This window comes from Merops nubicus, unplaced genomic scaffold (assembly GCF_000691845.1).
Source record: "Merops nubicus isolate BGI_N331 unplaced genomic scaffold, ASM69184v1 scaffold21727, whole genome shotgun sequence".
NCBI classification, from domain to species: Eukaryota; Metazoa; Chordata; class Aves; order Coraciiformes; family Meropidae; genus Merops; species Merops nubicus.
The window spans coordinates 1-11,460 of NW_008621264.1; the positions used below are offsets into that span (position 1 = coordinate 1).

An 11,460-nucleotide genomic window follows, 5' to 3' on the forward strand; every position below is an offset into this window, starting at 1 on the left:
AAGTGTCCTGGGAGACAGGGTGGCAGGAGCAGCAGGGAGAGCCCCAGCCCGGCTGCCCCGGCCCCTTCCAGGGCAGGGCTGACTCGCCGGGTGATTTGTTGGGGTTAGGAGTGATTGGGGGCTCTGCTGAGGTCTCAGCTCCTGCCCGTAGCTCATCCTGCTGCTAAATCACTGTGCAGAGAGAGGTGTTGGCTGCCTCAGCCCATTGCACCTCTTAATGCAGCAGAAAACCCCCTGCCAAGGGGCAAAATCCTGATAGCCAGTGGGGCTGGGGAGCTGGAGGGAGCTTTCCAGGAGGTCACCCTAATAATTACATTGAATAAGAAAAATCAGGGGGGGTGAAGTGGAGTGGGTTTGTGTGTGGAGGAACGTGGAGGTGCTATGAGATGACGTTAACCCTGCGAGCTCAGAAATGAGGCTGCAGACCCAGAGAGCTCAAAAATGATCAAAAAGAACCAGGCTTGTGCCAACACCCAGGTCAGATTCTCACTCTGGTGACCGCTGGCGACTCTTGCTGTGAAAAATATTCCATGTGTTGCTACATTCTCCTGGTGCCTTTTCCACGTGTGAGCTGCAGGTTTGGTTTTTCTGCCCCCAGATGAATGCAGTTTTCCATTCCAACATCCAAGAGGGCATCAGACACTATTATGACGACCTGGACTTCAAGAACATCTTGGATTTTGTACAAGAAAAGGTTTGGGTTTGGAGGTGGGGGTGGTGTTGGGGAGGTGTGGTTGGGAAGCTGTTCAAGGAGGGGTTAACTCTGTGCCTCACCGAGGCAGCAGCGTTGGTTTTCCGTGGATTTTTAGAGTTTATTCCCATCCCTAAGCTGCCTCTCTTGACCTATCTGGAATATCTTGCTCTTTCTGGGTTCACAGGGCTCTTTTTGCACCGTTTTGCACTGTGGTGTGGACCACACCAGGATAGTTGTTTATCGTGGTCTTGATGGGACACCAGTGCCTAAAGCCTGAAAGCTTTTTGGTTTGACCCCAACCTGCGTAGAGAGAGATGGAGGAATAAAATAACATGCTAAAGATGCTTCAGGGCTGCAGTGACACTTAGAGAGGCCACCTTAGGTAAGTCTCTTTACTCAAGGTGTCATCAGTAGCTGGCCAAGCCCTTGGCTCAATGGGAAAGTTGCAGAGAAGGTGTTTTGATGCAGTAGCTGGAAGGTGAGGAGACTTCCAGCCTCTCCCTGCTGCTCCTGGCACTGCCAAGAGCTACGTCCAGTCCAAGATCAGGGCTTGGCATAGTCTGCTTTAATTTTTTTTAGATGTGTGGATCAATATTCTGTCTCATCTCTAATGCTTGGAGCCTGACAGGAGTTGGCAGGATCCGTTCCCCCAGTCCATCCCCTCTCCTCCAGCCCATCTGCAGGCCACTAAAACCATCCTCTCAATACTTAGGCTTTTTTCAACCAAACTTCTGATAAGCTGCTGCTGTTGCCTTGTGTTTTATGCACCAAGAGTTTTGTTTGAGATACAAAATATTAAATTAAAATGCTGTCCTAATTCCTGCCACTGAGCCCCAGCTCAATGTGATTCCTCCCTTTTGTCTCTTGAAATCCAATCATAGAATCATGGAGTGGTTTGGGTGGGAAGGGACCTGTCAAGGTCACCTAGACCAACCCCTCTGCCCTGAGCAGGGACATCTCAACTAGAGCAGGGTGCTCAGAGCCCAAACCAACCTCCCCTGGGATGGTTCCAGGCATGGGGCAGTGACCACCTCTCTGGGCAGCCTGGGCCAGGGGCTCACCACCCTCAAAGTCAAAAATTGTTTTCCTTCTCTCTCATCTAAATCTCTCCTTGCTGGGAATTTGGGGGCTGGAGCTTCTCTGGTGGTTTGAGTGAGGATATTTGGTGTACCCATTATTTGTGTTGCTCTTGGAGGGAAGCTCTTGGCTCAAAGCATTTGGCAAATGAAAAAAAGGTGGAAAAAAACCCCAGAACTTGAGATCTAGGAGAGAGATTGTGGATAATGAGGATGACGTTGGTTGTCCAGGGTTGATTTTGGAGAGCAGAGCCAGACTTTGCCAGCAAAGCTGCTTTCAGATGAGCTTTGAATGTTCTCACCTCAGCCTGATTTCTGTCTTTGCTCTGTGGGCCAAAGCATCATAATTATGTGAATCTTATCTCTCGTTTGAAGAAAAGGAGCCTGTGAAGCTCCTTCTTTGATGTAGCTGGAATTTAAGGCTGGTGGTGCCCTCCACACTCCCCTCTCTTGGCTTAAACACCTACTTTTGACTCTTGGAGTCATCATTACCCAGCTGAGTGTGTTAATAAGATTAGAAGCCCTCTGAAGGTCACAAGACACGAGTTATTCTGAGAAAAAGCTGAATCTTTTTGAAGTTTTACTCCTACCTAAGAGGATGCTCTAATTCTGAGCTCTCTGTGGGGATGTGAAATGGATGCTGCCAGGAGCTGTTGGGAAGTCCTTGTCAAAGCCAGCCTGGGCAAGGAGGTCAGGCCACAAATCTCCAGATAAAGCAGAGAGATCTGCAGGAAGCTTTCTGTATCTCCAAACAAACGAGGATCAGGCACTTATCATCTCATCTCACCCCCGTTTTACAACGTTTTTTCCCCATCTACTTCTTCACTTGACTTGTTATGAGAAGTTTTCAGGGTTTTGAGATCTCCAAGCTGTACTGAAAGGAGTCGTGGCCCCTCAGGGCGTCGCTGAGACGTCTCTAACATCCCCCCATGGCATCTGCAGCAGGAGCTTTGGAGGAACGTGCAGCTCCTTGCTGGGAGCTTTTAGGGTGGGATTTCCAAACCAGGGACAGCAGCAGTTAAAATGCAACGTTGCTTCATCCTGAGGGAATGACTAGGGAGAAGCAATGCTGAGGAATATCTGCTCCCAAGAGAAGGAAAATGGGTTTTATGGGACCTGAGCAGCCTGGTTCACTTTGGGAAGATGAAAACTTGCAGTCCATCTGGAAGGATTGCACCCAAACCTGATTTTTTTTTTGATAAAACACAAGCTCTTAGCAACCTGTTAGCATCATTTAGTGTTTTTTTTCCTCCCTATCTAACACCTTGTCCTCGGGCAGGTTAGCTGGCACAGGGCTTATTTCACTCAGGCAAAACCACACTGTGCTCTTTTGATTTGAATTTTGCTTAAAACTTCTCTCAAGTGATGCTTTAAACTGGAGCCAGCTGCCTTCACCCCCTGAAACCAGTACCCTATGGTAAATATAAGTAATTATGGTCCAAAGTGCCAGGCATTAGTGTTGGTGGTGCAAATAATGTGGTTTTCTCTGTCCAACACCCACTTGATCTGGCTGCCCGTGAGCAAGTAGATATGGAAATAAATTGCCCTAAAAAAGTACTTAAATGCTTTTATCACTCCTTTTTGCCAAACTCCTGCAGCCCTTGGACATGAAGCTGGACACCACAGGGACTCAAAGGCCCAGGTTTGCCACAAGTCACTGTCTGCAGCTCTCCACCACTCCTTGCTTGATCTTTTTTTAACAGTTTGCTGAGGACAGGTGGAAGAGGAGAGTTCAAACCGCTTGGCTGAGCACGAGATTTGAATTTCAAAGAGCTACCAGGGTTGTGGTTCTTGCTCAAAATCCTGAGTGGCTCCAAACTCAAAGGGAGGCTTGGAGGGATAAGGGTGTTGCACTTGCAAACCTCCTCCTTTCTTCTTGGGGAAGATTAAAGGCAGCTTTCATGGGTTTAGCTGTAATGAGCCTGCATCTCTCGGGTGGTGGTGACAATCCTCGACACAGAGAGCCCCTCAGATGTGACCTGAGAGGCTCTTTCCTTGGGCTGTCTTGGGTTTTTTCTGCTTGTTATATTTCTCTGAGCTCCAGGAGAGCAGGAAAGTCAAACCCAAACCAAAGTCTGTCTCAGCTTGTGAGAAAGAAATCCAGGTACAACAGTAGTTTTGGGCTAAAGCTCTCTTAGCAGAGAAGAAAACACCCTGGTGAGGTTTCCCAGCAGGTAGTAGCCCTTGTTAGAAAGGTTTTGTACCAATTTTTGCACAGTTGTAAAAGCAAAAGGGAAAACCACTTTTGCAGCGTGGAGATATCAAAAGAGTAGCAATAGCCAATAGCTCTTTAGGTGTTTTTCTCCCCCTCTTTCTAGGCAATGTTTGCAAGCTGCCCTCCCTCACCGACACGGGGAGGATTAAAAGCAGTAGAGGAATTAAAGGTAGGAAGGCAGAAAATAGTTGTGAATCTGTGGGTTGGCAGCTCCTGGCCACATCTGCCTCTTTTGGCATGGGAGGAGCTCGGGAGGATCCCAAAAGCTGGTGGCTTTTCCTACTTCTGGTGGCCAAGTGCAGCCACCATACACACTGGGGCCACCAACCCCTCAGCAGGCAGGGGAGCAGATGCTCCCAGGGCTAAACCTCTCCCCAAAACAGCTCCTGGAAGACTGCAGGGCTTAAAGGAAAGGTATAAACCTGGGGTTCTCTGTCCTGTCGAGCACACACACCTCTCCTGCACGCTTCAGGCTCTTCTTTCTGAGGAAAAATGTGAAGATTCAGGCTTGTTTACTGAGAGAAGGGATGACTTGGTGTATAATAAGCCCACTTTTATTCTGCAGAGAACATAAAATGACTTTCACTAAACTTTTTTTTTTTTATCCTTATTCATTGTGTGAATAGAAGAAAAAAGCCTCTTCTTTCCTTTGTAGCTGTAGCATTTGATCTCTAATTGAACTTGATGGGAAGAGAAATCCCTGTTAGGCCGTGGAGCCCTATTAGCATTTTGTCAAATGGCACCAACGAGCCGAGCTGCCTTCAAGAGCAAAGAAATCCATCCATGGAAGGGGCTGGAAGAGCCACCTCTCCTCCCAGGAGGAGGATGGATTAGTCACCTGTAATTAAATCAGTGCAGCATGGGTGAACCTGATCTTTCCTGGGCTGGTGGAAGCAAGGATGCCTCCAGTGACCACGTGTGGGCATCTGTAGCTGCTGCTTGCCTCTGGACAGGGAGGTGGATTGAGAACTGGCTGAAGGACAATGCCCAGAGGGTGGTGGTCAGTGGTGCAGAGTCTTGTTGGAGGCCTGTAGCTCATGGAGTTCCCCAGAGGTCAGCACTGGGTCCAGTCTTGGTCAACATCTTCATCAAAGACCTGGCTGAAGGGACAGGGTGGACCCTCAGTAGGTTTGCTGATGGTACCAGACTGGGAGGAGTGGCTGACCCAGCAGCAGGTTGTGGTGCTGTTCAGTGAGACCTGGACAGACTGGAGAGCTGGGTGCAGAGGAACTTTGTGAAGTTCCTGGGCTGAACACCCACTGTCCTTTTTCACAGTGTCTTTAACTTTGTATGTAGGGTCCTGGAAAGCAGAAAACCACCAGCACCCTCAGTGCTGGCACTGCGAGGACACAGGGGGAGGCTGGAGGGGAGATGCATGGCTGGGCTGGAGATGTCCAGGGTTGTTCAGCTGCACGGCTCATCTTCTCCTTTCCTTCTCCTTGCAGTTTTCCTGCTGTGGTGGTGATGAGTACCGGGACTGGGGGGTCAACCAGTACCACTCCTGCAACAGCAGCGGGCCCCTGGCGTGTGGGGTGCCCTACACGTGCTGTGTCAGGAAGGTAAGGCAGCTGAGGCACCAAAACCACCTTTATTTCACTCAATATTTCAGCAAAAACCCTCTTCTAGCTGGTCCTTACTGTGTCTTGCTGTGCTGCATCTCAGCATGGGTCTGGATGAGCTGTTGTCCTCTGCTTTCCTGTCCAAAAGGACACAGTCCTCAGCTACCACTGTGGGATTTGGGGGTGCCCAGGGATCGTCTTTGCTCACGTCTGCTCTTAACAAGGAGGCTCTCGAGGGTTTTGTTAAAAATGGGGCAGGGAGAGGTATTTGCATAAAGAGCCACCCTGGTGTAATGGAGTAAGAGAAGTCTTGTGAGAGCTGCCCCTGTGGGGCTGTGATTGCAGCACACGGTGAGATGGGTCAAATGGAGATCACTGGGGGATGCTGAGGGGCTGGGGCAGCTCTGTGCCAGCACAGGCTGAGAGCCCTGGGGCTGGTCAGCTGGAGAGGAGAAGCCTCAGAGGGGATCTGAGCAGTGCTGAGCAAGAGCTAAAGGGCCCCGGGGGGCAAGAGGCTGGGGCCAGACTCTGCTCAGTGGTGCCCAGCCACAGGACAAGGGGCAACGGGCACCAACTGGAACCCAGGAGGTGCCACCTGAGCAGGAGGAGAAACTTCTTTGGGGTGAGGGTGCAGAGCCTGGAGCAGCTGCCCAGAGAGGCTGTGGAGTCTCCTGCTCTGGAGAGATCCCAAACCCTCCTGGCTGTGACCCTGGGCACCCTGCTGGGGGTGAGCTGCTGGAGCAGGGGGTGGGTGAGATGATCTCCAGAGGTCCCTTCCAGCCCCACCACTCCATGACTGTGAGCTGGGGAGTGGTGAGGAGGTGGGCACGAGGCAGGGAGTGCTTTTGCAGAGCCATTAGGGTCTCCTGTGCTGATTTTCTGAGCTATAAATGAAGACTCCCCCTGCAAGCAGAACTTCCCTGCTGAGACCAAGCTAAGTGCTCTGACACCAACTCCTTTAATCCAACCGTCCATCTCTCTGCAATCAATCTGACACATGCTGTGGATAAAATGCCAGGAGCTGGGCTAAGGCAGGCAAAAAAAAGGTGCAAAATATCCCTGATTGCTGTGGCCACAACCAGTATAACCATTGCTAAAGAGGTTTTACAAAGCATGGGCCTGGTAGCAAAATCTCCTTGAGGTTCAGAGCATCAGGAGTGTCAGCCCTGCCTCTGAACCCTGGCCATGCTCCAGCCTTTGCTGGTGGCACATGGGAAATGGTTCATCCATCTCATGGTGCTGGGTTTTTAATGGAAAAAGAGGGAAATCTGGGGTGTTGGAATTATCAGTGGAAGGCTGACATGCAAATCAGCTGCAAAAATAATTGGCGTCTCTAATCAGGGCGCTTGATTAAGAATCCTAAAGCTTCTGAAGATGGAATTAGGCATTCAAGTGTTGTCCTTTTGTGTTAGGAGTGAGGATGTGCTGGAAAGTCGAGTGCATTTTGCAGCATTTTTGCACTCCCCACAGTTTTGGGTGACAATCTGGCAAACAAGAGCCCTCAGCGCAGGAGGTGGCATGGGAGAGAGAAGAAATCACAGAGGATTTATGTAGTAGGGTAAGAAATCAGGCACTGGTTTGGCTTCCCACTGCCATGAGCTGGGTCTGGAGGATGCTCTAGAGAAGGACTGGGGCAGCCAGACCCCAGCAGGGAAAGTCCACAGGAAAACTTTGACTTTTTTTCCCAAGAATTATAAAATCATGGAATGGTTTGGGTCGGAAGGGTTCTTAAAGATCATCTCATTGATGATCCCCACAGGAAGGGACACCTCCCACTAGAGCAGGTTGCTCAAAGCTCCATCCAGCCTGGTCTTGAACACCTCCAGCAATGGAGAATCCACAAGCTCCCTGGGCAACCTGAACCAGTGGCGAAGAACTTCTTCCCAATCTCTAATCTAAATCTATGCTCTTTCAGTTTGAAGCCATCACCCCTCATCCTATTGCTGCAAACCCTTGTAAAAAGTCCCTCCCCATCTTTCCTGTAGACCCCCATCCCATACTGAAAGGCCCCAAGAAGTTCTCCCTGGAGCCTTCTCTTCTCCAGTCTGAACAACCCAAACTCCCTCAGCTTGGGCTCCCAACAGAGGTGTTCCAGCCCTTGCATAGTTTTTGTGACCTCCTCTGGCCCTATATAATTATATCTAATACAATTAGAATAATAAATATATAATTAGAATAATAAGTCCTTAACTCTTCCTGATTTTTAAATAGTGTCTTGAGGTGGTGGGAGCTGGGATTGTTCACAGCCCTGTGAGGGACAGGGTAGGTGCAGAAGCTCTTGGCAGGCTGGAGTAATTTCCTTCCCAAATACAGGAGGAACAAGTTGCAGCTTTATGGCTGGAGTCTGGCCAGAGGTGCCCGTTTCTTCTCTGCCATGCCTGGCAGGGAAGCTGCACTGACCTCCAAATGTGCACATTTTGCTTCTTCATCTCTGTCTCCAAAGCACGGGATGTTTTTGTTTTGTTGTCCAGGAGTTCTTCCTGGTTGTCAAAACCATCTCACTGAAAGCATAATGAGTTCAACACGTTATTTTATGGGCACAGGGCTCCTTATAGAGGCACCTGGTGTTATGGAAGCTGCTGTTTGAGCCATGAAACAAGCCCAGAAAACCATGTGATGATCAATCCCCTGAGGTGCCAAGAACCCCACCAGCTCAAGTTGGGCTGGAGCTTGGGGGTGAGCAAGAATCAGTTCTGTAACCCAAAAATCCATCCTCACAGAATTAGGTTTGATTTTGTTTTATAAAGGTCTCAACTAGCAGGATTTGGATGGGATTTATCTCATTAACTGTAGCTCTTAAAACATTTCATTTGGCCAACAAAGATCTAAGCCTTGGATGTCTACAGTCCTTACGTTTCTCTCAGTGGTGGAAGACTTTGGGGAAATTCCCCTTGATTTATGGACCAAGCAATGCACTCAATCCCTGTGAAATTCTCTTTATTTTGAAGAAGAGACAGGACTGAAGGTGTTAGTAAACGTGGCAGGAATTAAATAAGGAGAAAATCAAGGGAGTATTTTGAAAGAGCTGCTTTGCTAAATGCTCTCATGATGTGAAGGGTGGTTCTGGCTCAGATCACTGGAAAAGCGTTGGAGGGACCTGAGCATCCCCTGAAACAGTAGGAAAAAAGAGAGAAAAGCAGTTTTAAAAAAAAATAACATTAAAACCCCCAACAATTGACTGCCAAGGTGCACAGTTTCAGCATTGCATTTGGACTGCCCAGAGGAAAAGGCCCTGGGGGGTTGGGCACAGCCCATGGAGAGGAGCCAGTGTGTGCCCAGGGGGCCAAGGAGCCACCAGCAGCCTGGCTTGGGTCAGCACTGGTGTGGGCAGCAGGAGCAGGGCAGGATCATCCCCCTGGGCTGGGCACTGGGGAGGGCACCCCTCAAATCCTGGGGTCAGTTTTGGGCCCCTCCCTCTCAGCAGGACCTTGAGGGGCTGGAGCGTGGGCAGAGAAGGGCAACGGAGCTGCTGGGGAAGGGTCTAGAGGCCAAGTGTGGGGAGGAGCAGCTGGGGGTGCTGAGCCTGGAGCAAAGGAGGCTCAGGGGAGACCTTCAGGTTGTCCCTGAGGAACAATTGCTTGCCCTGGAGGGTTGCCCAGGGCTGTGCCAGGCTGCCCAGGGCAGTGGGGGGGTCCCCAGCCCTGGAGGGGTTCCCAAGCCGTGGAGATGTGGGGTGAGGGACACGGGGCAGTGGGGACCTGGCAGTGCTGGGGGGTGGTTGGACTCAATGAGCTTAAAGGTCTCTTCCAACCAGAACAATTCCATGATTCTAAAAAGGAGCCTGTGGTTTTGAGGTTTGATGGACACTTCTTTGCCTGGTGCTGCACTGAATGCTCGAGGCAACTGGACAAGCTCTTCTGTTTCTTACTTTTTATTCTTATTTCTTGTATTTCCCCCTCGTCTTCCCCTGAGCTAAGTCTGTTCACCAGCTCTCTGTTCACAGGTCCCTGGAGGAGTCATCAACACCCTGTGTGGGTACAAGACCCTCGAGAAAGAGGTAACGTTGGCTTTTCCCTTCAGATGTCCAAGATTTGCTTCTCCTTTCCCAAACCCCCAAAACAAACTGTTTATCTGCAGCTAAGCTTTCCCCACCAAGGCCAGTTGTCCCTCACACCCATCTGTGAAGTCATTTCTGCTGCTTTTCCCTGTTCTCTCAGGGTGCTGCTCAGGCCCACAGAGCTCAGGCAGGCACGTGACACATTTGGGCAGTCCCTGTAGGCTTTGACGTGGCCTTTCTGGATCAGCCCCAGGAAATGCTGGTCCTGAGCTGGGTTTTGAGGCTTGGCATTAGGAGAGAAACCCCTTTGGAGGCCTTTGGGGGTGCCCACGGGGCTGCGTCGCAGCAGCATCTCCATGCACATAGTCCGTCGCTCCTAGTTGGGAAGAGAGCCCAAGGAACCAAGTCCCAAACACTCCTCACGCTCCATCTCTAGCTTGCAAGAAGGAGCCAACCCCAGCAATAACATCTCCCCCGAGCCCCAGCGTGGTGGTGAAAGCCATGGTGGTGCTCTCCACTCTTCCCCCAGCGCCTGGAGCTGCTCGACGTCATCCACGTGCGCGGCTGCATCCACGCCGTGGGGCTCTGGCTCAAGGACAACTTCGAGGCCACGCTGGGCATCGTTTGCTCCCTGCTGCTTCCACAGGTACGTGGGACACCCAGTCAACATCCTCTCAGCTTCTTTCCCGGGGCTGAAGGAGGAAAGGAGTTCATTTTTTTTAGGGGAGTTTTTTCTCCTCCCCTCCGTTTACAACTGGGGTTTGTGTCGTGGGCGGCCAAGGGCACAGCACTTTCTGGAGAACCTGAGCAGAATTAAAAGCTCACCACTGTGGGCCTGGCTCTCTCCAAACACACTCCCAAAATCTAATTATTGATCAAGTAATAGCAGCTCGAAGCAAGGCACGGATGTGTCCGCGCAGCAAATCCTTTTATATTTTGTTTTTATAGCTCTCTTCAAAGAGAGCATAAATATTAACCAAAATAAGCCATAACCATAAAAAAATTTGTCGTGCCTCGTGAAATCCATTTCCCATTAATGATGCCTCAGGATTCGAGCAACTCTCCAGCACAGGTAATTAAGCTTTTTGTCACAGATGCTCACTATGGAGAGAAGTTTGAGGCTGCAGCTGGGGCCATCCCTCTGCAGCACCGTTGGCATGATGTGGATATCTCTCCTACATCTTTCCAGGATTACTTTTGACAAAACCTTGTTGATTTAGTGTTAAGTTGATCCTTTTTTTGGATTCTTTTCAGGGCTCACAAATGAAAGATTTCTTTTTATCTCGTTGAATGTAATGTTTGGTTTCCATATCTGGAAAGAATCTCTTCCAAAGACAGGCTGAGAGCCCTGGGGCTGGTCAGCTGGAGAGGAGAAGCCTCAGAGGGGATCTGAGCAGTGCTGAGCAAGAGCTAAAGGGCCCCGGGGGGCAAGAGGCTGGGGCCAGACTCTGCTCAGTGGTGCCCAGCCACAGGACAAGGGGCAACGGGCACCAACTGGAACCCAGGAGGTGCCACCTGAGCAGGAGGAGAAACTTCTTTGGGGTGAGGGTGCAGAGCCTGGAGCAGCTGCCCAGAGAGGCTGTGGAGTCTCCTGCGCTGGAGAGATCCCAAACCCTGCTGGCTGTGGCCCTGGGCACCCTGCTGGGGGTGAGCTGCTGGAGCAGAGGGGTTGACCAAGATGATCTCCGGAGGTCCCTTCCAACCTCACCATGCTGGGATTCTGTCATTTGGGGTTTTATCTAAATGAGAATGAAATTATTTTATTTTGTTACGTGTTTCCACTTGCAGTGGAAATTAGAATAGTGATTGAAAAAAGAAGAAGCTGTTAGAGAAATATGTGGCACGTTGAGCTAGTTTTTCAAAGGATGGACGTTCCTCTTGAGCTGTCAGATGGTCCAAATGGAGAAGAGAGATGGGGG

The 11,460-nt window shown here is 50.3% G+C and overlaps 1 protein-coding gene across 1 annotated transcript; it reads left to right on the plus strand.

Annotated features, from left to right (window-relative positions):
• Window positions 1–598: 598 nt before the first annotated feature.
• Window positions 599–10,187, plus strand: LOC103776900 (tetraspanin-15-like; the record flags this gene model as incomplete). The annotated part of the gene is made up of 4 exons (XM_008944425.1): window positions 599–694; window positions 5,431–5,544; window positions 9,488–9,541; window positions 10,071–10,187. Coding segments are annotated over 4 exons (381 nt in total), but the record flags the coding sequence as incomplete, so codon positions are not given.
• Between the last annotated feature and the right edge of the window lie 1,273 nt (window positions 10,188–11,460).